This window comes from Toxorhynchites rutilus, chromosome 2, assembly GCF_029784135.1.
Source record: "Toxorhynchites rutilus septentrionalis strain SRP chromosome 2, ASM2978413v1, whole genome shotgun sequence".
Classification (NCBI taxonomy): Eukaryota; Metazoa; Arthropoda; class Insecta; order Diptera; family Culicidae; genus Toxorhynchites; species Toxorhynchites rutilus.
The window spans coordinates 215,717,311-215,744,256 of record NC_073745.1 but is presented as its reverse complement, the minus strand read 5'-3'; the positions used below and the strand labels follow the sequence as shown (position 1 = coordinate 215,744,256).

General features: G+C 38.7%; 7 protein-coding genes across 8 annotated transcripts; 3 read left to right on the top strand and 4 right to left on the bottom strand.

Annotated features, from left to right (window-relative positions):
- Positions 1 to 93: 93 nt before the first annotated feature.
- LOC129768871 (uncharacterized) lies at positions 94 to 1,925 on the bottom strand. 2 transcript variants are annotated; one of them, XM_055770807.1, is made up of 2 exons: positions 1,577 to 1,900; positions 94 to 294 (listed from the first exon to the last, which is right to left on the bottom strand). In XM_055770807.1, exons 1-2 carry the CDS (start codon positions 1,610 to 1,612, stop codon positions 94 to 96), a joined length of 237 nt encoding a protein of 78 aa, XP_055626782.1. In that variant the 5' UTR covers positions 1,613 to 1,900. The 2 variants fall into 2 exon arrangements, 1 of the variants encoding a protein (XP_055626782.1); XR_008741753.1 differs by lacking the exon at positions 94 to 294 and adding an exon at positions 443 to 1,280 and having other exon boundaries at positions 1,577 to 1,925.
- Positions 1,926 to 11,028: 9,103 nt separating this feature from the next.
- On the top strand, positions 11,029 to 13,660 carry LOC129767686 (probable ATP-dependent RNA helicase Dbp73D). Its single transcript, XM_055768817.1, has 6 exons — positions 11,029 to 11,175; positions 11,235 to 12,241; positions 12,312 to 12,801; positions 12,860 to 13,040; positions 13,100 to 13,273; positions 13,335 to 13,660. The coding sequence occupies exons 1-6, from the start codon at positions 11,153 to 11,155 to the stop codon at positions 13,602 to 13,604; spliced, it is 2,145 nt and encodes a 714-aa protein (XP_055624792.1). The 5' UTR covers positions 11,029 to 11,152; the 3' UTR covers positions 13,605 to 13,660.
- A 750-nt stretch (positions 13,661 to 14,410) lies between these two features.
- LOC129766667 (RNA-binding protein cabeza-like) lies at positions 14,411 to 14,833 on the bottom strand. Its single transcript, XM_055767254.1, has one exon. The coding sequence runs from the start codon at positions 14,831 to 14,833 to the stop codon at positions 14,411 to 14,413; it is 423 nt and encodes a 140-aa protein (XP_055623229.1).
- Positions 14,834 to 17,137: 2,304 nt separating this feature from the next.
- LOC129767446 (acetyl-coenzyme A transporter 1) lies at positions 17,138 to 19,993 on the bottom strand. The gene is made up of 3 exons (XM_055768349.1): positions 19,402 to 19,993; positions 18,004 to 19,185; positions 17,138 to 17,941 (listed from the first exon to the last, which is right to left on the bottom strand). The coding sequence occupies exons 1-3, from the start codon at positions 19,624 to 19,626 to the stop codon at positions 17,759 to 17,761; spliced, it is 1,590 nt and encodes a 529-aa protein (XP_055624324.1). The 5' UTR covers positions 19,627 to 19,993; the 3' UTR covers positions 17,138 to 17,758.
- A 2,907-nt stretch (positions 19,994 to 22,900) lies between these two features.
- Positions 22,901 to 24,463, top strand: LOC129767393 (DNA repair and recombination protein RAD54B-like). The gene is made up of 2 exons (XM_055768255.1): positions 22,901 to 24,177; positions 24,236 to 24,463. Exons 1-2 carry the CDS (start codon positions 23,020 to 23,022, stop codon positions 24,323 to 24,325), a joined length of 1,248 nt encoding a protein of 415 aa, XP_055624230.1. The 5' UTR covers positions 22,901 to 23,019; the 3' UTR covers positions 24,326 to 24,463.
- Positions 24,464 to 24,495: 32 nt separating this feature from the next.
- On the top strand, positions 24,496 to 25,665 carry LOC129766666 (DNA repair and recombination protein RAD54B-like). Its single transcript, XM_055767253.1, has 2 exons — positions 24,496 to 25,521; positions 25,576 to 25,665. Exons 1-2 carry the CDS (start codon positions 24,496 to 24,498, stop codon positions 25,663 to 25,665), a joined length of 1,116 nt encoding a protein of 371 aa, XP_055623228.1.
- An 18-nt stretch (positions 25,666 to 25,683) lies between these two features.
- Positions 25,684 to 26,379, bottom strand: LOC129767394 (probable prefoldin subunit 4). The gene is made up of 3 exons (XM_055768256.1): positions 26,217 to 26,379; positions 25,927 to 26,148; positions 25,684 to 25,864 (listed from the first exon to the last, which is right to left on the bottom strand). Exons 1-3 carry the CDS (start codon positions 26,259 to 26,261, stop codon positions 25,715 to 25,717), a joined length of 417 nt encoding a protein of 138 aa, XP_055624231.1. The 5' UTR covers positions 26,262 to 26,379; the 3' UTR covers positions 25,684 to 25,714.
- Between the last annotated feature and the right edge of the window lie 567 nt (positions 26,380 to 26,946).

The window sequence follows — 26,946 nt, the reverse complement described above, 5'->3', positions numbered from 1 at the left end:
TCAGTCTGGTTTTCCGATTCACTCAATTCACTAATGTTCTGATTTTATTTTTGTTTTTTTGAATTCGCAGAATGGTTAAGATAATCCGCCACTTTAATGCTGGCCTAGAATTTTTTCAATCGGCTCGTACTGCCAGTCGGTATCCTTGATGTAGTTGATTTCCTTGCGCAAATTCTGAAGTCTTTTTACGTGGTTCTCTAGCTGCAGATTGTTCTCGCACATCTCCACGTACAGATAGAATTTCACCCTCACGATGCCCTGCTTGGTGGGAGCGAGCTGCTGATCAACTTTTACCTATATTATGTGAGAGAAGGAATGGATTATACAAATTTTTCAAATATTTTTTTTTGGGAATATATGATATCATGATGGTAAAAATGATATTTAAAGTCCTGCTCTTAAATGAGTTACATGAGACACTCTATTATACTTTTAATAATACCTATCAACAAATCATCAGCATCAATTCGTCATCAAGAATTCCTCCCAAACAACACCTATTGACACAGAAATATTATAGAAAAAAAATTAACAATTTATATCATACCGTTCCAGTCGAATTGGACTCGCTACTCACCGTTTTCTATGCTGAAAAGTAACTCTTTATTTATTCTGTATAATGTTAAAAACAAGTGTATATGAACATGTAAGAACAATTTTGTGACATATAATTACGTAAATATCTTCTGAGGTAATATAATTGGTATATATGTATCAATGAAATATAAACAGTTAAGAGGAGCAAACCAAATTACCACCAGTTTGTGTTGCAGAATAATATTCTCGTTCTTGATCGCAACCAACAGGTCACCGTTCCTTCGCAGTGCGCTAACCTCTTGTTTCAGTTCCTTGACATAATCGACTGTGCTCTTCAGAATGGTTCCCTTATTGACACGTCCATCCTTCCCGCTGATATCGCTGCTGGAACCCTCGATATTCCTGGGTAACAGTGTACCCAACTCCTTGATTTTATCATTAATATTGAAACGACGACGTCTTTCGACTATACGTACGGAAGGTAGAATAATGGTTAAAATTAAATAATGCAATATTTGATTGTTTCTCTTCACCCTTGGAGCTGATATCTGAATTCATGTGCATAAGGAATAACTAATTGATATTTTATACTATACGTATTTTGCACATCTAACAAGTATAAGCCATTCATAACAAATTATCTTACCGACTAAGGACCAGTCCTTAACATGAAACTCAATCTTACCAAAAATGTTGAACTCATAAAATTCAACCAATTACTTAGAACCGGCGCCATACTTGATCTAGAATACGACAGGATTTTGGTAAAAACAAAAGTAAATACGGATCAAACCAATGATAAATTTCATCGACATGTTGACAAGCACGTAAGACAAATGAGTTGGTTATTGATGAAGTGGATGATATCGATGATATCGTATTAGCTTGACATCGTCTGGGAGGAATTCTGTCCAACGCTATGCTTGTAGCAATGTCCGAATCAATCATAATGCAAGCCTTATGTAATTATGATGTATACAACTTTCACCATTTACGAGCACTGCAAAGGCGCAGTTGTTATTTTCGTTATAGTACTTACTAGTGATTCTTTTGGTGTAACCTCATTGCTCGACATAATTATCAATTCGAAATGGATACAGCTCAGTCTCTCCAAGCTGAACAGCACAAAAAATATGCTGAATTAGCAATCAAGCGCAATTCAAATGCTCACGAGGGAATCACCATTCGACTTTACGCTGGTGTCATTTGCCAACAAATCGAATTTGTATAGCAAGCAGTCAAATTTGTGTAGCGAGCAGAAAATGAACAGATGAGTTCACTTTCTTGGTTTCGGCAAATAGATATTCTACCGATTTGCACAGAAAACACTGCTTCTTTTTAATTTGGGTAAAGCTTCCCCACGAATGCGATAACAAATTTTTGCACAATTCGCGTTTGAAGAGCAGGGATGCCAGATTTGAAGATAAGTTTTCTTTTTTAAGACATTTGACTTAAGTGCGATTCACATACAACATACACGTCACGTTCACGTCCCGTCACGTCACGATACGTCAATGATTCTACCATGCAATTCTCATGAAAACATTCACATACACCAGCAACGTAACGACCCGTCAGCATACGTTCAACGAAAACGACCGGCAGGGTTTGTAGAAAAGAATAATTGACGGAGACGGACGGCTCGTTTGGTTTTTGTCTGGGCTTTGTGTCTCGGCTTTTGTTTTGATTTGGTTGCACAGTAATTTACATCTACATCGACATTAAGCTAATTGAACAGATCTGTGATGCAACACGTTTCATTAGACATTTTTACCTCTAGTTGGACATTTTTGTAAACATTGAGTTCGGGGCCCAAATTATGGCCCCACATTGAAAGTCGCCACCAGTCGCAAATGTCCAATTATTGGTCGAAACTGACTCCAATGCGACACTGAGTGGTGCCTCAGCATATCGCTTTATAAGTAACTTACTGTACTTTTTATGCCAACATATCTCTTAGCTCCAAATTTCGGAGTGAAAATTATTCGCGACTAGTTGAAAGAATTATTCTATTTATTATTATTATTGCATAAGTGTCGGACTACGGGGTTTAAGCATATAAATAATTGAATTCAATGATTCTCATTGAATTTTTCAAAATTTAGAACTGATTCTAGGCATGCTGATTTGAAAGAGGGCATTGCATTCGTTTGGCATTTGACGTGACGCTGCTGGTGGAAGCATTGACTGCATGTGTGAATTGGTGGAGACGTTGACGGAACGTAGACGTTCTTCTCCGTAACGTGCTATGTGAATCGCACATTAAGCTGGTGTCAGTCGTTGTGCGTCGCGTGGACAATTTATTTTGATGTGTGTTCATGTTGTATTATAGCGTTTAGTTCCAATCTAGAGTTTCAACCTAACTGCTGTCAAAATGTTTTTTTATTCGCTCAGTTCCAACCCGATAACTATTGGGTTCGAACTAAAATGTTTTACGGACTAGGGATCGGGTTCACTAACACAGTAATTTACATTTAATGCGACATGCCGAGGCACCACTCAGTCGCATTGGATGCGATTTTGAATTGGACATTGGCGATGAGAGTGGTACAGTGTCGACGTCTGGTGGTGACTTTCAATCATCATAATTTGGGGTCATAATTTGGGCTACGAACTCGATGTATAGAAAAATATCCAACTATAGGTAAAAATGCCCAATTAAACATACCGCATTAAACATAACTTACTGTATAACAATACTGAACTCTCAAGTTGCGAGTATAGTTTCGGAAAATCTAAAAATAAAAACTACGAAAATGGAAAACTTAATGCTTCTGTTGTTGTATTATTGGAATCGGAATTTGATTTTGAAGAGTAAATTCACGTTGGCGACATTAAGCTTCACGAGCAGGAGCAGGGAGCAGGTATCGAATATATTTTAAGTAAGAAAGAGCCAGCTTTTTTCGCGAATTATGTCCTAAAATTTGGTTGGCATATAATGCGCCTAACTGGCATATGCATGAAAAAGTGGAGGCCATATACCCAGCAAACATTAAATCGTATAATTTTGCACGTGCCAAGTCTTTATATTTTATATTTTAAGTAAGAAAGAGCCAGCTTTTTTCGCGAATTATGTCCTAAAATTTGGTTGGCATATAATGCGCCTAACTGGCATATGCATGAAAAAGTGGAGGCCATATACCCAGCAAACATTAAATCGTATAATTTTGCACGTGCCAAGTCTGCCAAGAAATCCGAATAAATCATAATCGCATATAATATCAATCAAAGTATGTATCGTGTATATATGAAATCGCATCAAATGTAAACACTCTATTTTATATACCATTATCAAATTAAGTCGCAATTCGGTATAATAAACATCAATTTTATGATGTACATTGTCGTTAAAGTTATTTAATCCGCATCATATGCGTATCCCAGCAAACATTAAATCGTATAACTTTGCACATGATAAGTCACATATAATTTCGTATCAAATCACAATCGCATAAAATATCAATCAAAATATCGATCATATATATCTAAAATCGCATAAAATGCAAAAACACGATTTTCCATGCCATCGATGGATTGAGTGGTAACGTTGTCGTATCAAATCGCATATCAGTCCAAAAAGCATCGCATATCGTTATATACGGCTTTATATGCGTACAAAAAATGGCATATACGTATATCGCCTCCACTTTTGTGTGTATATACTAGTTATCTGCATCATATATCATACAAGTGTGTCTTGGTTGTATGTATATCGCCTCCAATTATAGCTATTCATACGACTTAATGTTTGCTGGGATATTACGCTGATGCAGTTTGTGTGTCGTATAAGCGTATAATTTAAATCGTTTCAGTACTGTAGTAAATCGTGTTGCATGCTGAAGAAAATCATGAAACAGTAAATCATATTAGATCCTAATAAAGAACATATTACATCATATTGAAATGTCAATGAAATGCTGATGCACTCGAAAGTTTTAACTGCTGTTGAATGAAATTTCAGATAGCCGCGCGTGTGGATGATAATCCAGACGACCGGAGTTCGAACCCACATCAGAGCAGTTTTCACCAAACATCAATCTGTGCCATTTTAAACATTTATATTCCACTCCCAACACAAGTCAATCAAACAATTATTATTTCTACAAACAAAAATACTCATATATAAAAATAAATTATAGTCTCACAAATCGACTATAAAAAACATTTCACGAAAATATTTTGCGCCATTTGTTTTTTTTCTCTGTCTGTAATAAATCGTATATGAGTATGGTAAAAGTCGTATTCGGTGCTTTGACAATTCATGAGGATATTCATATTAGATCGCAATTCAATTTCAACATAATCGCTATTATAGCCGGTCAAAGTTGCATATTCATCCAAACAAATTCGGTAAGCATTTGCCATGTATGTATATGGCCTCCACTTTTGCATGCATATGCCAGTTAGGCGCATTATATGCCAACCAAATTTTAGGGCATATGATATTATATATACGCTTGTTATGCGATTTAATGTTTGCTGGGTAATTTGATAATGGTATATAAAATCGAGTTTTTACATTTTATGCGATTTCAAATTTACACGATACATACTTTGATTGATATTATATGCGATTATGATTTATTCTGATTTCTTGTAAGACTTAGCATGTGCAAAATTATATGATTTAATGTTTGCTGGGGTAGCAATCAGGGCCTTACAATTTCACTTCAATTGGCACATCGTCACTCAATAATGTGTCTATCGCTTCTCGTTTTGCCGCGGAAACATGCAGTCTAAAAATATGCCTATTCTCTCTCCACGCTCAGTAAGAAAAATATATCGTCTCTTTTGTACATATTCTTTCAAATTCACATTTACGCGCGTACATGTGTGCGCGTGTGTTTGCGTTGGTGATTGTGTGTGCGCGTGTGTTCGTACACTAGTTCGTACAGGTGCGTGCGCCTGTGTGAAGGCGTGTGTGCGTGTGTGTGCGCGTTTGTGCGCACGTGTAAGCCTATTTGTGTGTTTGTGTGCGCGCGTGTTTTTGTGCATGTTTGCGCGTGTGTGTGCACGCGTTTGTGTATGTGCGTTGTGTTTGTGTTTGTGCGTGCGCTCGCATTTCTGCGTGGGCTCGCTTAAAATTTTCAGGCTTAGTCGAAAATCGCGTAATTTCAAGCAAATCACATAAAAAATCGCGTAATTATGAGCGAATAGCATAAAAAAAACAATATAGGAGGTTGTGTCTAAGATACGACCGCATTGTTGACGTAGAACTACGCTGTTATTTTATATAAGTCGCTTCAAGCAAATCATATAAAAAATCGCGTAATTATGAGCGAATAGCATAAAAAAAATTATAGGAGGTTGTGTCTAAGATACAACCGCATTGTTGACGTAGAACTACGCTGTTATTTTATATAAGTCGCTTGTTTATACCTTCGGATATTATTGCCTAGTTGCCTAGTTGAAGACAGTTTTGCGACTGGCACGCGAACCTTAATAACTTATAACATTCCAGTAAAACATTCAAGATGCTTGGTATTCCCCAAATATTTTTTTGGAGCATAACCTTAACGCCTGCTTCGCCATAACGTCAATTTGATGCATTGATGCATTCTCAAAGGCACCAAAGAAGCCGTTTACATTTTCGACCGACTCGCCGAAATCGCCTACTTCGCTGTTGTTCGATGCGGTGTCACACTCGCGAATGCTCTGTTCAGTGCGAGCGCTTTTCACTGCACCAACATCGCGTGCATCATTAGATGACGCTTGCCTCGAAATTTCATTGCCCCTGGCAATGCATTTGTTTTTTGCAGGGCTCAAGCCTGCCTTCCTCTTCTTCAATGTACGACGCGGGAAGAAAAACACACGATACGAATAACGAATAACGAACAGAAAAATCAAACGACGATATCCAAGTTGGATTACCACTGGTGGGGTCCAATCTTAGATCGAAGCGCAGCGAAAGCTAAGTGAACTGGATTGCTCAACAGTCCGATGCCGAATGAAAGTTTGCCTCAACGAGATCCACTGTTTATAGTCAAGGCAAATATTCCCCTTCATTCTTCTACTTTTCCTTTGTTCACGGTGACTTCAAATCCTACGATTTCGCCTTCATTATTCTTATTATTCTTTTCCTTTGTTTACGGAGACTTTAAATCTAACAATTCATTCGTCTCCGACCCGTTCATTGGTCGTCGATAAGTTGCTCGTTATTGACAGCTCTGTTCGGGAAAGCACACAAATGGACAGAACAAATGTATGGAAAAATGAAAACGCCTAAAGTTTTCATTAATTTTAACCATTTACAAACCAGGGGATTCCAATGTATAGCATATTAAACAAATCTTAGGGAATTTCCGATTCTTTGAGTATGTAAATCGCTATAATTCGTTCGCGGCAAAAATAGTTATTAACGTTAATTTTATTTCATAAAAACGTGACCTGTTTTCTGATTTGGTACCCTTAATGAAAGACGTAGTTCTACGTCAAAAAATCGCATAAAAAGAATCTATTGTACTTGCAAATAACATGTTTCTCCGTAACCTGGACTACATGTTTAGTACAGAAAATATAATAAAATGAAGACAGCTCAAATCAAACTACTGTCTTCTCGAGTTTTGCGCTTACCAACACATTTGGCGATTCATTTTTATTTGTATAGTTTATATAGTTTGAATATATTTGGCAACACTTTGAACAACTGTTTTCCTCTTCAACCAATCAGGAGTCGAGTTGCAAGTGATCCGAGTTTGACAGAAAAAGTGGTTCGGAATCGGCCCCTATTGTCATGTCTCGTCTCAGATTTTGACCTGTAATTGGACATTGGCGATGAGAGTGGTACAGTGTCGACGTTAGGGTTTTTCCAACTGAAAATCCATTTCCACTTTCGAACACAGATCAATTTCATTAGCGCAAACATCAAATGGACTAGAAACGCTAATCACGACGTAATTGTAGAACATTTGGGAGATCAATTTTTTGAATTTTCTTTTTTTCCTTCAATGCATTCTTCCTTTTTCCTTCAATGCGTTCTTCATGTACGACCATATACGGGTTCCAAACGACGTTACAGTATTCCAGAATAGGCCTTACGTATGTAATATATAAAAGCTTTATTGTGTATGGGTCTTGGAAGTTATGTTAGAAGCGTTTGACAAAACTTAACACACTATTCGCCTTATTTATTACAGAGTTGTAGTGTTCTATGAATGTGAGTTTACAGTCCAGGACGACGCCTAGATCTCTAACTATTTCACATTTTTCTACATTTTGATTTCCAAGACATATTACAATATTTGGTACATGTTTTTTCTGCTAAATGTTATAGAGTTACACTTTTTCACATTCAGTGTTAGTAGATTTCTATCACACCAAGTATGGAATACATGTATTTCGTTTCGAAATGCTTCGATGTCGTTTTGATTTCCAATTTCCGCGAAAAGTTTCATGTCGTCTGCATACACAAGTACATTGATACGCTTGAGAACGAAGGAGATGTCATTAACGTACAGAATGAAAAGAAGAGGACCAAGATGAGAGCCTTGTGGGACTCCCGAAGAGACTTTTACTGGATTTGAAAGAGAATTTTGAAAATGAACAATTTGTTCACGGTTTGTTAGGTAAGAATTGAGCCAGTTTAAGAGTCTTTGTTCCATTCCTATTTTCTGCAATTTGAAGAGTAGTAATGGAATGTCGATGCGGTCAAATGCTTTACTGAAGTCAGTGTAAAGAGCTTCTACGTGTTTGCCATTTTCCATTGCATTCAAAATAAAAGTCACAAAAGCCAACAGATTAGTTGCAGTTGAACGGCCTTTGAAGAAGCCATGTTGCATACACGTAATTCTATTCTTTACTTGTTGGAAGACTTTTTCGTTGACTATTGCTTTGAACAGTTTAGGAATGCGAGAGATAATGGCAATTCCACGATAATTACGTACGTCAGATTTAGCGCCTGATTTAAAGATAGGTACCAAAAAAGATTATTTCCATTTTTCTGGGAATATTCCAGTTTATAGTGACATATTGAAAATGCAATGTAAGGGAAGGGTGAGTTCCTCAGCCAGGTTCTTTAGGAATATAGGTGCTATTCCGTCAGGTCCTGGTCCTTTTGTTCCGTCTAATTTTTTAGTGCATGGCATATTTCCTATTGTGAAAGATAGTTCACCGATATGTCATTTGGATATTCCGGTAGAATTGAAAAGTAGTTCCGATCGCGATTTTCTTCGGAAAATGTGGTATATACTTCTTGAATGAAATTTGCAAAGAGATTACAAATTTCGTTCGAAGAATTCTCGCGTAACTTTTGAAAAGGTCCTATGTAACAAATGTAAAGTGACCAGATGGCCAGAGGTCTAACGCGGGACGCCAACAAAAAAAAAGTACGTTATGTGACAATATACAGGGCGGACTCGATTATATATAATCTCCAATTTATTCCCACTGTGTGTAATCGAACCCTGTATATAATCGAGTCAAACAAATTTTTTTATTTCTTTTTTATACATACAGGCAAAACTGTTTTTGTGCGATCGCATTTTGTGCAATTGCTCATTTGTGTGATTTTTTTTTGTGCGATTTTATTGATTGTGAAATTGGTTTGTGTGATTCAAGCCCCGATTTCATAATAAAATCGCACAAAGAGATTCACACAAACGAGGAATTGCACAAAAAGGGATCCCACAAAAACAGGTTTGCCTGTATATGGTGGCAATATTTTTGCCGCTGTCTTGTAAGTTCACTTCATTGCCAGTATAAAATAAACTTTGTAGAAATTAAAACAAAAAGGGTTTATTATTCTATTATTCTAGTGAAAAACTTATCAACTTATTGGATTTTCAACGAATTTCAACATAATTTTCTGTAGGTGTTTTAAAAACGCGGGTTGTTTACATAAAAATGACTGCCAAATGAATATCCTACACTTTCAGCAGCCTTAGAAAAATTGAAGTATAGTCAGATACTTTTAGAAGTCGTCAGTTAAAAAAAAATAAATAAAAACACTATCCCAAGTGCAGGGACAAAAATAATGATTGTGGGAGACAATATAGTTGCCACTGCTTTAACGTGGGTTAACGTATCGACAGTTGGTTGTGATTTTTCGGTGATCCAGACTTTATTTACGACTGAAAAAAATGCTAAATTATAGCATTTGTACCTGGTGAGCACAATGCGAATTCTACAATTTTCTTTAAATTAAAATTTACCATTTTTTTTAAAGTGCTTAAAAATTTCGGCACATTGCTCAACAGAACACGAAGCCAGAACATTCATTCCAATCATTTCCATTTTTGTGGGATCACATAATAATGTTGACTCAAAGAGAGAGTGAAGAGGCGAATGAACTGCAAAGTTTAAAGCCTCTTAAAAACAAAGAAAGAAAGAAAGAAGAGAGAGTGAACTTTTTTTTAATTTTTTTTGTCGAGAGATTTGACAAACGCGGGACGTTCCGCGGGACAGAATCTGACGCGGGACATTTTACTAAAACGCGGGACTGTCCCGCGAAAAGCGGGACGTCTGGTCAGTTTAAACAAATGTAAACAAATCGAGTTAATAGATGCACGCTATTAGTCTTCAATCATTGAATGCATTACAAAAACAATCGTTCACGTATCTATTTTCTTCATCTTTTTATCGCCGATACAAAAAATATCCAATGTACAGATTCGGATTTTAAGCACCCGGCTGTTCCTTCGGACGCCACTTTCCTCCGATGCCCGAAACGTCCGAAGTAACAAAGCAGTCAAAACAACACGTAGTCGTACTTCGGTCGTTTTGAGTTTTTGTTTCTTACAGTAGTTGTTATCGATTTCAGTTCAATTCAACGGGTGATAACAATAATAATCTGTCTTTAGAACGAAATGCTGATTTTTGGATTGTTGTTTAGTAGTGAGTTTCAAATTCTTATCGTGCAACGTAATATGTCCAATGTGCAAACGCGGGCAGTCAAAACGTCCAATGTAACATTTTTCGCTCCTTGGCTCCAACTTTAAACTCAAATCACGGAACAACAGCTACAATTGGTTTTTGAGAGCTATTTTTGATCGCTAGTGATGAGAGGAGCGATAAAGATCGATAACTTTTAAGACAATTCGCGGAATAATGTTCGGGTCTTCAACTTCGTTTTTCTCGAGTTGACGAAAATGTTACATTGGACCTTTTCAAAAGTTACGCGAGAATTCCTCACATCCTCATCGAGATGCATCTGCGATGGGAAGTTATTGCTTTTGAGCTTAGACTTTACGTAATTAAAGAATTTCTTCGGGCATGATTTGACTTCAGTTTCGACCATTCTGTTGTACTCTTCATGTGCCCTTTTAATTGGAAAACTTAATTCTTGGGAAATATGGAATTGAGAAGCGTATAGCGCTCGTGAGGATACGGCCAACACGACTCATATGTGCCACGAACGTAGCGTAGCAGTGTGCATATTAAGAGTTGGTGTATATGCGTCTCAATTTGCGCCTGGCCGAGAAATGCGCGTTTCAACCTACCTTTTGAATGAAATATTTAAAAAATGTGAAATTGTGCGGGTGTGTATTGTATTGGTTAAATTCAAGCATTACACTATTTTTTATGTGAGTGTAGTATTTGTATACAAATACACGTGTTTCGTACTGTTGCTATCTCTCATTTTGCTTCACATTGGGTTTTACGTGTTCTTTTCCATAAAATGGAACTCTTCGCAGTTAATCGGTAAAATATTGCTAAAACAATGTATATATGGTGTAATAAACATCACATGCTCTCCATAGGTACGACGAAACAAAACTTACGAAGGAGGACGAACAAGCTCAAGAGGAACTTATACTGCAAAGGCTCCGGACACCACGAGATAAGCCGAAACGTTCTATCAAATGCCAAGTAAATCAGAATCAAATTCAAGATAGCCAAACATTGGATCATGATATAACAAAAAATTTGGAGGCAAACGAAGAAACAGAACATGTCGAAACTGAACCGGGAACCCAGGGAGTAAAGGACGCAGAACCTACGCAACATGACCAACTAGAAGAACATGAACCCAAGACGCGTGAAAATGAAACAAATTTTGTAGTGCTTGGCGATGATCATCTCAGGAGGCTAAAGAAGATCGATGAAGTTCTTCCTCCATGGTTATCTCATCCAACCATTATTGATAGTGACCTCAGTAAAAAGGGGAAATCTATCAAGAAATTAGACTATTTGAGCGAGCAGATTAAATGTAATCTGAAGAAAATGGAATACAAAAGACTGTTTCCGGTTCAGGAGACTGTCATACCATGGATCTTGGATGCCCACCGCAAACCAGCCCCGTTTTGGCCTCGGGACGTTTGCATATCGTCGCCAACTGGGAGCGGTAAAACTTTGGCCTTTGCTATTCCCGTTGTTCAACTACTTCTGAATCGAATTTCACCCGCCATTCGGGCAATGGTTGTTCTTCCTGTAACGGAGTTGGCCGAACAAGTGTATGCTGTTTTTGAGAAACTTTGTCAAGGAACAAAAGTTCGACCACTGTTATTATCTCGCAAGCAGACTTTCAGCGTGGAACAAACTAAACTGGTGGATCGTTTCAATGATGAATATATCATAAAGGTGGATATCGTTATAACAACGGCAGGCCGTTTGGTAGAGCATCTTCATTCGACGAAAGGATTCACACTGAAACATCTTCGATTTCTTATCATAGATGAGGCGGATCGCGTCATGGATCAGATTCAAAATGATTGGCTGTATCATCTCAACAAACACGTGAAGGAAGAGTCTGATGAATATCTTTTAGGTAAATTGTTTTACGCATAATCTACAGTTTAATATCTTTATAATTTGCTTTCGTCGACTCCACATAATAGGAAGAGGAGCTGGTCAGCTATCACAAACCGAGATATTTGACAAACCACGACAGCCTCATAAACTCCTTTTCTCAGCCACTATGAGTCGCGATCCAGAGAAACTTCATACCTTCAAATTGTTCCATCCGAAGCTCTTCACAGCTGTTTCTGATCCAGCAAAACAATTGGCAACGCTAGCGAGGAAACATGAGGTCGCCGAAGAAAAACGCGGCAAATTCGTCGGACAGTATGCAACACCAGCGGAACTACGGGAACTTATTTGCATGACGCAATACAAGATCAAACCATTGACCCTGTTCGCGTTGTTGAAAGAAAATAATTACAAACGTTTTCTATGCTTCACGAATTCGATCGACGCTTCGCACAGATTGTCTTTTGTTTTGCAGAAAATGTTCGGTAGCGATTTGATTATTGAAGAGTGGTCATCATCATTAACTCCGACGGCCAGAAAGAACGTTCTCAGTCGATTTATGCTGGGAAAAGTCAATGGGTAAGGGTCACGTTTTCTATTTTTGCTGGAATGATTTTACAACATGCCTCAATTACAGAATCATTTGCACTGATGCGCTCGCCCGTGGTATCGACATTGATGATATTGATGTGGTCATTTCGTACGATGCGCCTCGACACATCAACACCTACATCCATCGAATTGGTCGAACAGGTCGAGCGGGTAACCGTGGTACCTCGATCACGATGTTGATCGATGAGGAACGAAAGAAATTCAATGTATATTGTCTTTTGTTTTAAATTTTAAGACTATTCTGAAATATTCAAATACCTTTCAGACAACCTTAACGGAAGCTGGAAAACGTGCTCCACAAGAAATCAATATCAACTCGAATGCGGAAGAGGAATATGCCGTACTGTACTCGAATGCATTGAATGATTTGCGCGATGCACTTGATTTGGAAAAGCAAACTATTAACAAAATGCGGGGTGGAATGTCTATCGCCAGCATGGTAAGTTCAACTGTGTCTCTGATACATACATGTATAACATGTATTTTTCCCTTCTCGCTAGACAAAGGTCAATTTGCTGAGCAAGTTAAAGGATCGTGTAGAGATTGATTCGGGTACTTCGAAAGAAACAATCAAAACATTGCTTCATCTGCCCAAGGCCTGGTCTAATGAAGCTATCGAGAAGCGCGCCAATTCAGACAAGGGGGAAAGAAAACGAAAGCAAAAACGAACGGCTAGGGAACCTGCCAAACAAAATGCTAATATGGAAGAAGTAGTGAAAGATCCAACACCTAAAAAACGAAAACATTCTGATCAAGACGAAGAATCATGAAAAAAAGTAAGCATAATAGAGTTTGGGCAATAAAAAACTATACTACTCGAACTGCACATATTTTTATTATTGTTTTATTTATTACTTCCATCAACTGAACTGATATTTTTTTCTTCCACAACCCGTACCGAACGAACGAACTACAAGTAAATATAAGTTCCGAAAACCACGGGAAAGAATATTCAACGGGGTCTGGTCGATAGTAACTCCAATCGTTATATCGTTCCAGATAATTCGTCTCAGTCTCCTACTCTCACTTGTCAATTCTCCCTTCCTTTCATACATAAGCAGAACTTAGTACCCGTTGAGATAAGATCATTACAGGAGCTATTAACATAGCAAGGAGGCACTCACTACCAAAGGATACCATTGCTACATCACCTGGCGATGTAGTTGTTACGACCCACCACAGGAACTGTTCCAAACAAGGATAATACGGATAATACCGACGAGGCAACGAAGGAATAAATTATATTTTTTCATATTGTTCTGTAGTTTTAGCTGATTAGACTTAAGGTGAAGGTGGAAGCTAGCCATTGTAGTAGTATAGGTAAACCCACGAGTAGAAATGGGGTAATAGTGTTTGTGAGAGAAGAGCACAGCACACGTAAATAGATCAATTCACATACGTTTGAAAAAAAATAACAATTCAATACTAAAGTAAAATGTATGAACGATATGTTCCGATGAACAACTGCAAATATAAATATATATATATAGAAGGTGCATTTGCATATGAATTAAAAATCAAATCGAGAAAATATTCATTCAATGCAGGTACTTGACTTGACGCTCACAGAACCGATTCAATCCTCGCTACCGCCACCTCCCCCACCGCTACTTCCGCCTCCAGCACCACCACCAGCATCACTCGAATCTGCTCCTTCAACTTTCTCCCGCTCATTCTTTTGCGTGAAATGCATCCATGGATCCTCCAACATAGATGGATGGAAATAATCGCTTATATTATATGAGTTTTTATCTTTGCTCTGATGATGCTCCAGCCCAAATCGATTCCGTCTCTGCTGATGGCGAGGATGAAAATTCTGACCCTTCCATTGGCGGTTATTAAAATGTCTTCTGTCCATCGGTCCTATACTGCTGGGACCCTCTTCATTCGCAGCGTTATTACTTCCACCGCCTCCGCCGCCACCACCATATGGGGCATATTGCTGGTGATGGTTGTTCCGTCCTCGCTGCTGCTGGAACCCTCTCTGTCGTGGTAACATATATTTCGGCTGTGCAGAATAATAGTTACGCGTCTGAGAGTTTTGTCCCGTATGCCGATGCTGAGGCGTGCTGAATCCAAGGGGGAGGAACCCGTCGGTGTTGTTATAAAGTGGCGCACTGTCTTTGTCCTCCGACTTGCACTGTGATCACGCGTATTCTAGAGCTTGCCACTCAGAATGCATTCAAGGCGTGTTATTTGGCATAGAAATCTCAACTAAGTACTAATAAAAATGACGCAAGTAATACTACGTTGAGACGGCGAAGTTCCTCTAGGAACGTTAGTGCCATTGAAGAAGTCAAAATGTTAAGCCGATAGAAGACCATGGCAAACTTTGATAAAAAAGTTTGAACCGATGGAGACCCACGGCAAACCACACTGATTTTTTTTAGGCGACTGATGCGTGTGCGCTAAAAAAAAATCGTGTTATTGCAAGAGAATCGAGTAAAAAGACGCGCGCGCTCGACTCGACCACGCTCGCACACGCTCTTGTAGAATTTCTTTTCTTCTCTTTCTCTTCCCAACGAAGCGACTGCCAAATCGCATAATTTCAAGAAAAATAACGTAAAAAATCGCGTAATTTCTAGTAAATCGCGTAGTTTTAAGAGAATCATATATTTAAGCGTTTCTGAAATGTTTCCCAAAGAAAATGTCAGGGACGCAAACCAAAACAAAATAACTCTCTGAAGATATGCAACAAGCAAACCAGGCAACTAAAAAAGTGTGACAGTTGCACCGATAGCTTTCATTCGGTCGTTGCTATCGACTTGCTTGGTATCTATCAAGGCGCTTATATCAATGTATAATTATATTTAGAGGCGCCTTGGTATCTATTAATATAATAAAAATAATATAGGGTAACAAGGGGTGATTTGGTCATATGGTCTTTATCTAAAAAATTACGGCTCATTTGGATTTTTTACAATGGCATTTCCTTCTATTGTTGAACCATATGTACCTAAAGTAAAAAAACTTTGGTAAAACTTCACAAGTAGAGGGAAACGGTAGCATAAACACAGCAAACACTTTGATCGTCAAAAAATGTGAGTTTTCCGATGATGTCACCTCCTTGCCCGGAAGCGCATGAGATGGAGACAAAAACTCTATTGTTCGGACGTTGCGAAGGCTCAAGTGTTCTCTATAAGGCAACGTCCAGGTTCGAAGTCTTGGGAATCACCGACTAATTTCTGAGTCATTCCACACAGAAGGAATTGTACCAAAGCTGTACCAAACAATGATGAACACGACTTAATTTCTACTTACGATATTTATTCAGTGTATGTGTATGTGTATTTATGTATGTAAAATGGTGTAGTGTCTCCGGGCGTAGCGTGGTCAGGATGGAAGAAGGCTGATGTTGGCTGGTCTACTCAGCCGTTTGGCGCGCGCAAAATGCTGGTTTCTACTATCGTTCCAGCAATAAGAGAGCTCAGCTCTCTTTGTAGGTTTCTTTTATATCCTCCAAGATGAGTGACCAGCTTCCTCCATGAGTACCGGTATTCTGGAGAGAATGGAGATGAATTATACCCACTGACCAACTTCATTTATCTCCCCGGTTAGCCCCAGCCAAGGTGTGGTATGTTCTGTTGTTCTGTTGTGTGAGTGCGATGTGTTTTTCCTATGGCACTTGACTCACCTTCCAGTGTCATTAAGGAACCTAGAAATCAGGTTACAAGCTATCACTCGATCGATGCTATTCGCGTTGACGGCGGAATGGTGTCGACATCTGGATACGACATTAATTTGAATGAGGCCAACTATTCTCTATCAGATTAGACGGGCCTAAGGCAGTTTATAAAATTGCTAAAATTTGTATGAAAATTTTTTCTTGGTATTATTTACCTACCAGAAGTACGTTGTTCTGACCCTGATTTAACTGTTTTCTGTGAATTTTCAGATACTCTCACCAAAACTTACCATTATAATATAGAATTAACTTTAGGCACAATTTTTATATGATATTTATTCACTACTTGCAAGCAAAAGTGATTTTTGAAAGTGAAAAGACCGTTTACGGATTAGGGAATCATATTTTGTAGCACAACTAACAAATCTTAGAGAATTTCCGATTCGGTTGGTGTGCTGGATCCTAATTCTGCGAAATGTCAATGACTCTGATCAAAAACAGCTAGTTCTTCAACGTCAGTAAACTTGAAAATGATATATGTTACCTGACGCTTATTCATTCAAACATATCTGGACTTACACAGAGCACAAGACCATACGGAAACGAATGCGTACACACCACGCAGGCTACGGACCGCCGTATACACATCATGGGACACCCAACAAAAAAAGCTTCACATATCAGATTTCACTTTATTGTAACATTTCATTCGGCTGTTGTCACAAGGCCCTAATGCAGGGCAAATGTTAAAGTTATCTGTTTGTGAGAATCATACACTATGAAATGACTCCGATCGTTCTCAATATGCGTGTAGACACAATAAACATACATTTTGCAATCAATAGATGTTATCACAATTCTGAAACATTATTATCATTGCAATTTACAAACAAACCTTACAACTAACACATTTTTTTCCTGTTTTTTTTAAATACATGTAGAATTTATTCGAAAATGCTTTGTGGAATCCATAAATATCTTACATGATTTCAATCATTATTATAGATCTATGTTACGCTGCTGTAATTCAACTAAAATTGCTAGAAGAAAAAATATAATAAATTATATGTAAAATTTTCTATGTATCTGTCTATTGCATTTTTAGAACACAGTTTACACTGACATGTGCGAATGATTATAGTGGAATTAGTGGATGATGGTGGCGATTCATAATCCTTCAATTCTAATAAAAACAAAACCAATTTGAAATGATAGCCTAATCATTTGCCTTCAACTAAAAACAAAAAAAACAATCGTCTAGTGCAACACCATGTCATTCTAGACCAAACGAATTGATTGCTAACTCGAATGCGCACGCTGTTTATGCGTTACGCGCCATGCTTTCAAGGGCAAACTTTGGAGATAGCGAATTTTGTGTTTTCCCCAATGATACCAAAAGATTCCATACACCAAGCAGATTACGATTTCGATGTAGTATCCATCGATTTCGATGTTACATTTTCCGTCTCCGTTGACGCATATCTTAAATGGAAGTAAGCATCAGTAGAGTTCATTATTATTAGAAAGCAGGACACAAAACTTACTTCTTGCTCTGCAGCATCCGAACACGTGTTGTCAGCAGCATTGGAGCATCGCTTCCACGTCAGCACATCGACCAGCCACAAAACGACAGTTGTAGGCCAGTTTCCTCCGAGATTACTCAGCGTATTGAGCAGCGTCATGTACGTCCCACCGACAGTCGGATCACTAATCCGTGCAAAAAATGCCATCACCGCAACAAACATACTGTAGAGAGCGATTTGATACAGTCCATAGTTGGTGAGTAATATCAGGTAGTAGTAATACGGAACGTGATGATCATGGATCATCGCAGGCGTAAACCAAACAACGGCAGCTGCGACAAGCGTAAGAACTATCCGATATGGGATGGCTTTCAGGTAAACTTCCATTGGACGCGGACCGGTGGTGTACTTGCTGATTACCAGCGGGAGCACAATCTGCAGCGGAACCAAAGGTACGACGAGCAATGCCAGCTTATCTTTCGGAACTCCAGCGTCAATTAGTTTCAAAGAACTAACTGCGTCACATGCAGCAAAAGCAGTTTTCACCGTCAATAAAATTGCCGTCAGAATTAAAATTGGTTTCATTTTGATTATATCGATCAGTAAGCCATACGTCTGCCTGATATCCAATTCCATCAGCTCATCGTGTCCACGTTCTGCGCTCGGTAGAGTTTCTCGCTTGAGTAGCGCTACAAGACTGGTCGTTACCAGGAAAACCAATCCCCAGAACCATAAGAAGCCAGGAAGCGTTACCAAACCCTCATCCGATGGCACTGACCGTAAATAACTGTTGCAAAACTCAACCGATTCCAGAGCCATGAATGCCACATAACCGAGAAAATATCCAGCTGTTTGTCCGACGCTATTACACGTCGATGCGTGACCAACATTGCATCGTTTGAGCATCGTCAGGGCCCATCCGTCAACCGCAATATCTTGGGTAGCAGCGAGAAAATTTAACACAAAAAATATACCGGTTAACATGGGTATGTTTGGAGCCACCTCGAGTGCTGCATCCTCGGAACTGCTGCCGAGCCAGGTGTTTACGTGAATGGATAGAATTAGCATGAAAACGCCGATAATGTATTGTGTTGGAATCAACCACGACTTGCGTCGTCCGAAGCGGGACCAGTAGAGTGAATCTACGATGGGTGCCCATAATAGCTTCATACTGAATGGCCAATGAGCGAAGCTGAATTCAGCCTGAAATTATATTAGTCATAATATAAGTTCTAAGGATCCAATCATTTTTTTACATTAGAAAGCATTCCAATTAGAAATGTTATCCGCGCCCATAAGAGTTGGTAACCCGTTATTGGGTTATTTAATTACTCTTATCAGGTCGTTATGCACGAACATAATAACTCTGATTAGAAAGATACGGACTAAAGAATCTTATCTTCTTTTGAGGTAACATACCTGTTGCTTGTAGCTGGCCCCTCGGTTTTGCAACATCATCGGTATCGCGGAAGCTAGTCCAATGGGAATACCTTGCAGCAGATACAAAAAGAACAGTATCGCTATGTTACCCCAGTCGCCCCGAAGGTCACTAGCTTCATGTTTGTCTACGTCACTGTGGTTACTGGATGCCGACAGTAACAGCTTTTCCTGCTCCTGCCGTTCCTGGCGCTTGCGGACACTCATCGTCTCAGGTGCGCTGGATGCGGGGAACCAGAACGTCTTCTGGTTGCAATTTCAAAATGTGCTTTTTCCGCTGAGTAGTCTTTGGAAACCTCGGCGCCTTCTAGCACCACACAAGGTACACGTCACTGAAACTAATTTGTCAACGTTGGTTAATATTCCACTACCATGGTGACATGGTGCGAACGAATGATATGTATTTTTTCTTTTCTTTCTAGCTTGGCGACATTCTAACACTTGAACTTGGAAAAGATAGCCTAATGATTAGCTCCTGGAATACAAATCAGTCTATATGGTGCATGTATTCCAATAGTTTCGAGCAGAATACACGGAATGAATGTGTATTGCCTTGTTGACGTCTGAAATGTGTTTTGTTTACATGGTATTATGGGTGATAGAATAGAGAGAGAGAAAAATATGTAACAAAAATATGTGTTTGACAGACGTTTCATTGATTCGTATGACAAGATAACTAATTAAAATGGGATACTTTTTAAGGACGACCACACTTAGAAAAATAACTATGAATACGGTTAACCGAACTAGGGAATCAGTTAACTTTTCGTTTGGCATTTTTTTGGATGATGCTTCGATGATGTTCGTTTTAGGCCTTGTTCTCACTGCAGCGAGGCGTCAGCGTGGCTTGGGTGGGGCTTGTGATGCTAACGTTTAATCGTGTGTGTTCTTACCGATGTGTTCACTCCAGGCTGACGTGTCATGAGCGTGGTTTGGGTGTGTGGCTGGCGTGCAAACGAAAACACTTCACGCCGGCGATATTTGTACTTCTCCGCTTCTCTCTTGCTAATGGTTGTTTGTAGTAGTGACATAATTTAAATTTTTCGCGTTTTTTTAGTTTTTACGTTTTTTTGTGTCTCGGTTCGTCCAACGATGTAGAAATATCTAAAAATAAACCAGTTTTCATTCTTTTATTATAAAACAAACATTGACAATTTGTATTAAACAATGGCACGGTGCAATGTAAGTGAATTAAAATGTCGTTGCGAGAAGTCAACACGCCCCGCTGCAGTGAGAACATGGCCTTACTGAGTTTGTTGGTGAAGATTGCATGCATGTGTGAAAATGCGTATGAATATGTGTAAGTATCATCACTCCTTACAATATTTGTACCTACAAACGCATGAAAACGAAAGTTACGAATCGTTCGTTTTGAGAGTCGCGTATGATTTTATACTTCTGGTACGATTTGCAATTCAATGCTCCTCTAATTTACTCCAAACTTTGAAAAATCGGCTGAACATATAAATATGAAACGTTCACGGATGTTTAGGGAATAAAAGCTTGTTGATAAGGTTAATTGGACTCGCTGTTGAGTTGATTGGCAAAAAATTGTGTTAGTCCAGAATATTCTTGAAAAAACAAAGATAAATCAATTTTTCACTTCTTCCCGATATTGTTCCCCTACACACACCAAATAAAAATGTGTACGTTAGATATTCTAATACCTGAAAGTTGTGCTTGCTTGTTATGCGCTTCCCATCGATATGCGCTGATTTTTCACGAAGTTACATCATGTCAAAAATGACTTAAAATCTCGAACTTCGCACTCTGTTCCTCTAATTTTTTTTGTCGAGTGTATATTACAAAGAAAATCAAAAAATTATCATTAAATTAGGATTATTAAAAAAAATTATTCAATGAAAAAGACATTCAGCGGACAAAGTTTCACTACCATCACCCAACCAAACTCCGATGCTGAGGTTCCTGCACAAACAATCAGTCACCCAGACTCTCGATTATAAAAAATAACCCATTCAGAAATTGTACCAATATGAACCATTAAACGCAATTCGCCTTGAATGGAATCAAATTTGAAAATTGCTCTCGAATCATCACTATTCAGTTTATTCGCACAAAGTTTCGAGAAAATACGTATAATTAGTAAGGTGGACAAATAACTAATACCAGGGGCAGACATACAACTGTAGTAGAGTTGTACGTGTACAACAAAAAAGTGTCCAATCTTAATTATTAACTCAAGAGAAAGTTAATGAAAAGAATATTTCCAAGTGCTTTGATTCGGTTTGTTCATGCTACCCAAAACAACCCGTCTACGGCGTTGCTCTCAGCTGGAATTGACAAGTGGTAGCCATGTGCAACGGTGAAACAGGTCGGTACATATACAGTGATTGTACCGAGTTGCTTGCATGGTTCTAGCGCTGTACATGGTGACAGACAAACAATTCTCGAAGTACAATGCTAGTACATGCATGTCATAAGTATAACGAATTGGATTTATTTACTTTAAAATAAGCCATATATACGTAACTTACGTATTAACGCCACTGGGGCCGAAAAACGATAGATAGAAATTTTATTGTTCGCACGGGCACTCAGTTATCCTTTGTATTGCCCTTAGAAACGAAAGAGCCCTACGCATCAGTGCCATTTGATTGTACAAACCGTTGTGTTCCTTCATTGTCCTGATTTCTGACACTAGCATCTCGTTCACCGGTGGATGTTTGGCTGACTTTTTTAAGATACTTCTACACTACCTCTTTTCAATAATCACAAATGAAACGAGTACAAAAGTAATCGCAGCTTGGATGTATCTGCTTTAACGATTTCCCCAAGCGCCTTATTTAGTGTGCGTATTCGGGAACCCATTCTGATCAACACAAATGCAAGCGAGTAAAAAAGTACGCACAGCTTGCATGTATCTGCTATGACAATTTTCCCAGGTGACTGGACTTTGCGTCCATGTTCGGGAACACATTCCGATCGCCACAAAAGCAAATATCGTCAATGATTTAGATAGCTTGCTTTTAAATATTTTTTAAGATATTGAAACATTATTTTGCATCACTAAGTAACAGACATATAACTAGTAGTCGTTTTACCTTTCGAATGAAGTGAATGAAATTATATCATACAATTTCGTTCAGCGGGCAAACAAGTATTAGTTCTCAAAATCTTGCTTCTACAATATAATGCTCCTGTTTTTGGAAGTTTGAAGAATCCAGCATAGAAATGAAAGACGTAGTTCTACGTCAAAACGAAACCATAATGAAAATTGCGCTCAAACGTTAATACCGCAAATCCTAAATACGCATTTTATATAAAAAATTAAAAAAAACACTGCAAACAAGGCGACAATAATACAAAAGTTCATTAAAATTGCTCGCTATTGAATATCGGCTGCAGTGACGTTGATAAGTGAGTGCCATATGTACCAACGATTTCTATGAGTGCAGGTGAATGATTTTTTTTTTGCGTGCAATCAAAATACACAACAAATGAAACGATTGAAATATTTCAGGTAAAAAATGAAAATATACATCCTCCTGTACGAAAATATTATGAAGCACGGATCATTTGTTATTTGAAAAATTGGAGTTACTGAGCAAGCAGCTGTGAACAAATTATTTTATCTGCGCAATGCGTCGGAGTTGTGCACCATCCATGAAGCGATCAGCAGCGGTTCGATCGAACGGAATATCAGCGCGGGAAACTTCGACGGCGATTGCGCCGAAATGCGACACGGACCCGAAAATTCTGCTAAACAGACCACGAAATTTGCTAAACAGTACAGAGGATCATGCACGCGTCCTCGAGCGGTTGGCAAGCGAGAGGAATGCCAAACGCGAATTGAAACCGAACGTTTCTGATAGCAGAACTGATCGAACTAAAGTCCTGTTCAATGTAGTTTGGGGAAAAATAACTACCAAGAAACACAAAACATGGGAAGGAGACGGAACGTTGGAGCTTTGTGGAAAATGTGCTACACTGAGAGATGAAGAGGGCAAAATTATCGGTAATACTAATGGAATCAAACCTGAAGAGATAGAAGAGGGATCACAATTGATCGTTGGCAGTAAGGCGATTGAGATTATAGATAGATTAACCGAGCCATGTGCGCTAAAGAGAGGGACTCCTGACCATACTGATCCCACCACAAAAACAAGACTTGATAGCCCGACCTGTGATAGATTGGAGACACCAGAGACTGCTAGTGCTTCTAAGAAATTGAAATTGCAACCAGCATTCAAACCAGTGGGTATGGTAAAAGATGAAATTCTCTCCGATTTTATTCCGTTGGTAATGAAAGTACCTCCATTTGAGCACCAATGGAAGCACAATAGAAATAAATCTGCCGTTAGTGAAGTTTCCTTGCCATATTTTTTGACCAAAAATCTTAGACCCCATCAGAGAGAGGGTGTAATGTTTCTGTACGAATGCGTATTAGGATTCAAATCTGTCGAATCAGAAAGATTTGGTGGCATCCTTGCAGATGAAATGGGATTGGGTAAGACTTTACAATGTATAGCTCTGATTTATATGCTGTTGAAACAAGGGCCATATGGTTCACCAATATTGAAGCGAGTCCTGATCGTCACTCCGAGCAGTTTAGTCGAGAACTGGAATCACGAAATAAACAAATGGCTAAAGACCGAACGAATCTTCACTTTCATTGTAGGACCACTGAACAAGCTTAAAAAGTACGTTCAATCACCGCATATCCCATTTTTGATTATATCCTATGAGCTGTTGGCGAAACAAATTGACGAACTTGAAGCGATGAAGTTTGACCTAATCGTATGCGACGAAGGGCATCGACTGAAGAACAGTGGTATTAAAATCTCATCAATTTTAGAAAGCATCGATTGTTCACGCAGAATTCTGCTCACTGGTACTCCCATTCAAAATGATCTGCAGGAGTTTTTCTCCCTCATTAATTTTGTGAATCCCGGAGTGTTGGGCAGTTATTCAGAGTTTAAGGTGAAGTATGAAAATCCAATTGTGCAGTCACAACAACCTAATGCGCTACCACAATGTCTGGATCTTGGAAAAACGAGGCTCAGAGAATTGAATTCCATTATATCGCAGTTTGTGCTTCGTCGAACGCAGGAAGTTATGACCGAATATCTTCCGAACAAACAAGAGCTGGTCATTTTTGTGCGTCCATCTGAACTGCAGGAAAAGCTCCTACAAGCTACTTTGAAGTACTACGAGCAATCTAGTGACGACACAATTACTCCGTTACAGTTGATTGTCATACTCAAGAAAATTTGTAATCACCCCTCACTTATATCAACCGCCGAAAAAATAGAATCAAATTCTTTAATTCAGCTTTTAAACGATAATCTGCCTTCTTGGCAGGAGATGGGGCCAACGGATTCTACTAAAATCAGCATTCTTGAAGCACTTCTTGAAAGTCTCATTGTACAGCAAGAGAAAATTGTTATTGTGTCTTACTATAGTAAAACATTGGATATGATTATGGGACTTTGTGAACATTACAATTATAAGTTTTGTCGATTAGATGGATCAACTCCTTCACAAGCTAGAGGGAAAATAGTTTCCAGCTTCAACAGCCCTGCAACTGATACTTTTATTTTCCTGCTGAGTGCGAAGGCAGGTGGAGTGGGCTTGAACTTGATCGGAGCATCACGTTTGTTACTTTTCGATAACGACTGGAATCCGGCGAGTGGCTTACAGGCCATGTCTCGTATATGGCGCGACGGTCAAACGCAGAAAGTTTTCATCTACCGACTGTTAACTGCTTTTTCGATAGAGGAGAAGATTTTCCAAAGACAGATTTCAAAAACTTCGCTGAGCGCAACAGTTGTGGATCAAAAGCAAAAGCTGTGTAACCTGAAATTTGCCGATGAAGAACTGAAGGATTTATTTTCTGTTGACTTAGACCGCAAAGATTGTCTCACACATCAAATGCTGGCATGTGAATGCCGAGGTGCGGGAGAGATTCCCGAACAGAACGAACTAAAATCACTGGAAACCCAAAACGAATCTCTGGAGTGCAGTAGGTTTCAAATTAGACTTCCAAAAACGAAAATGAAGAAAGATAAACGATCCTTGAAAATGCAGGAACTAATGTGCTGGGAACATCATCGATCGCCCATAAATCCAGAGATACTGAAGGTAATAGCTTTGAAAATAGCGTTTGGTTCACTCCTTCAAGATCTTTAATTGCAGGAACTTTCGTTGGAAGAAAGCGCTGAGGATATTGTGTTCATGTTTCGCAACACAGTAATCAACGGAACGAACAAAACAACGCCGGTATGAAAAATTAACAATACGAACTTTTAGTTAAATTGAATCATTATTTTATTAACTATTCATCGTTTTCAAGATAAATGTTACTTCCGAACCGACCATAGAGGTGTGCCTTCAGTTCACCCATCTTCTCTTGGATGTCTTTGGAAAGCTTTTGAATGTTCTCGATCTCTTGTTTTTTCTTCGCCTTAACTTCCACCAGCAGTTCCTGTTAGGCGATATGAAGTATTCAGATATAGTGTTTAATAAAAATAAATCCCTAATACTAACCTGTGTTCGAGGTAGATTATGTGAGATGAAAACCTCCCCAATCAGGAACGGAATCTGTGTGTCCTCATCCATCAGCTCAATTTCGTCCCCGGCTTCTTCGAGATTTTTCAGTTCGTTCTGTTTTATTTTGAGTTCCTCCTTGAGATCCTCCACCTTCGCATTATAATTTGCGAATTTGTTGATTTTCATCTGGTCATCGATAGTGATGTGCACATCTGAGTCCTGCGATACCAAAAAAGGTAACAAATCTGGCCATGAGTGAGAAATTGATTGGATAATTCAATACATACTGGCTGGAATGTCCCCTTGTTCTTGGTGTCCGTCTTTGAACTCATATTAAATAGATATGAAAATGCTTCTATTCAGTATTTTTTGAGGAAAAAAGATGAGAACAGTAAGCACACGTTTGAGTACTACGAGATGTGCCGATTTTGTATGACTTTTCAACTTGTCATTTATCATTTCTCTGTATTTCTCGGACAGACCAATCTAGCCAAAAGTACTAGAATGTAAACAATATGACGGGAGTCTCACAATTCGCCTTTATGCGGCAAATAGCTTAACATACGAAGTAATACCAAACTACAGGGACAGACATACAGACATCCCTGGTAATACCAGGGACAAACATACAGCTGTACTAGCGTTATACAGGTACCATCCAAGGGTTATACTTATGACAGACATACAGCTGTACTTGCGTTGTACTTCGAAAATTGTATGTCTGTCACCATGTACAGCGCTAGAACCATGCAAGCAACTCGGTACAATCGCTGTACCTGTACCGACCTGTTTTACCGCTGTACATGGCTACAGTTGTACTGTGCGCAGCGCCATAGACGGTTAGTGGTGGGTAGCATGAACAAGCAGAATCAAATCACTTGATAAACGTTCTTTTCATTGACTTTCTTTTAAGTTAATAACTCAGATTGGAAACTTTTTTGTTGTGTTTGATAGTTTAGACACTAAATAAAAACCTTTTTCATTGAAATATGTGGTGGAAATTGGAAAAATATCTGA

Bases quoted from the DNA above. Each gene is read 5' to 3' on its own strand.
- LOC129768871 (XM_055770807.1), bottom strand. From the start codon at position 1,612: ATGTCGAGCAATGAGGTTACACCAAAAGAATCACTA. The intron at 295-1,576 runs GTAAGTACTATA...CACATAATATAG, and splicing joins TTACACCAAAAGAATCACTA to GTAAAAGTTGATCAGCAGCT.
- LOC129767686 (XM_055768817.1), top strand. From the start codon at position 11,153: ATGGAACTCTTCGCAGTTAATCG. The intron at 12,242-12,311 runs GTAAATTGTTTT...TCCACATAATAG, and splicing joins GTCTGATGAATATCTTTTAG to GAAGAGGAGCTGGTCAGCTA. The intron at 13,041-13,099 runs GTATATTGTCTT...AATACCTTTCAG, and splicing joins AGGAACGAAAGAAATTCAAT to ACAACCTTAACGGAAGCTGG.
- LOC129766667 (XM_055767254.1), bottom strand. From the start codon at position 14,833: ATGTTACCACGACAGAGAGGGTTCCAGCAGCAGCGAGGACGGAACAAC.
- LOC129767446 (XM_055768349.1), bottom strand. From the start codon at position 19,626: ATGAGTGTCCGCAAGCGCCAGGAACGGCAGGAGCAGGAAAAGCTGTTA. The intron at 19,186-19,401 runs GTATGTTACCTC...ATATAATTTCAG, and splicing joins GGGCCAGCTACAAGCAACAG to GCTGAATTCAGCTTCGCTCA. The intron at 17,942-18,003 runs GTAAGTTTTGTG...CTTCCATTTAAG, and splicing joins CGGATGCTGCAGAGCAAGAA to ATATGCGTCAACGGAGACGG.
- LOC129767393 (XM_055768255.1), top strand. From the start codon at position 23,020: ATGCGTCGGAGTTGTGCACCATCCATGAAGCGATCAGCAGCGGTTCGA. The intron at 24,178-24,235 runs GTATGCGACGAA...CATCAATTTTAG, and splicing joins CGATGAAGTTTGACCTAATC to AAAGCATCGATTGTTCACGC.
- LOC129766666 (XM_055767253.1), top strand. From the start codon at position 24,496: ATGACCGAATATCTTCCGAACAAACAAGAGCTGGTCATTTTTGTGCGT. The intron at 25,522-25,575 runs GTAATAGCTTTG...CTTTAATTGCAG, and splicing joins TAAATCCAGAGATACTGAAG to GAACTTTCGTTGGAAGAAAG.
- LOC129767394 (XM_055768256.1), bottom strand. From the start codon at position 26,261: ATGAGTTCAAAGACGGACACCAAGAACAAGGGGACATTCCAGCCA. The intron at 26,149-26,216 runs GTATGTATTGAA...TTGGTATCGCAG, and splicing joins ACAAGGGGACATTCCAGCCA to GACTCAGATGTGCACATCAC. The intron at 25,865-25,926 runs GTTAGTATTAGG...ATCGCCTAACAG, and splicing joins ATAATCTACCTCGAACACAG to GAACTGCTGGTGGAAGTTAA.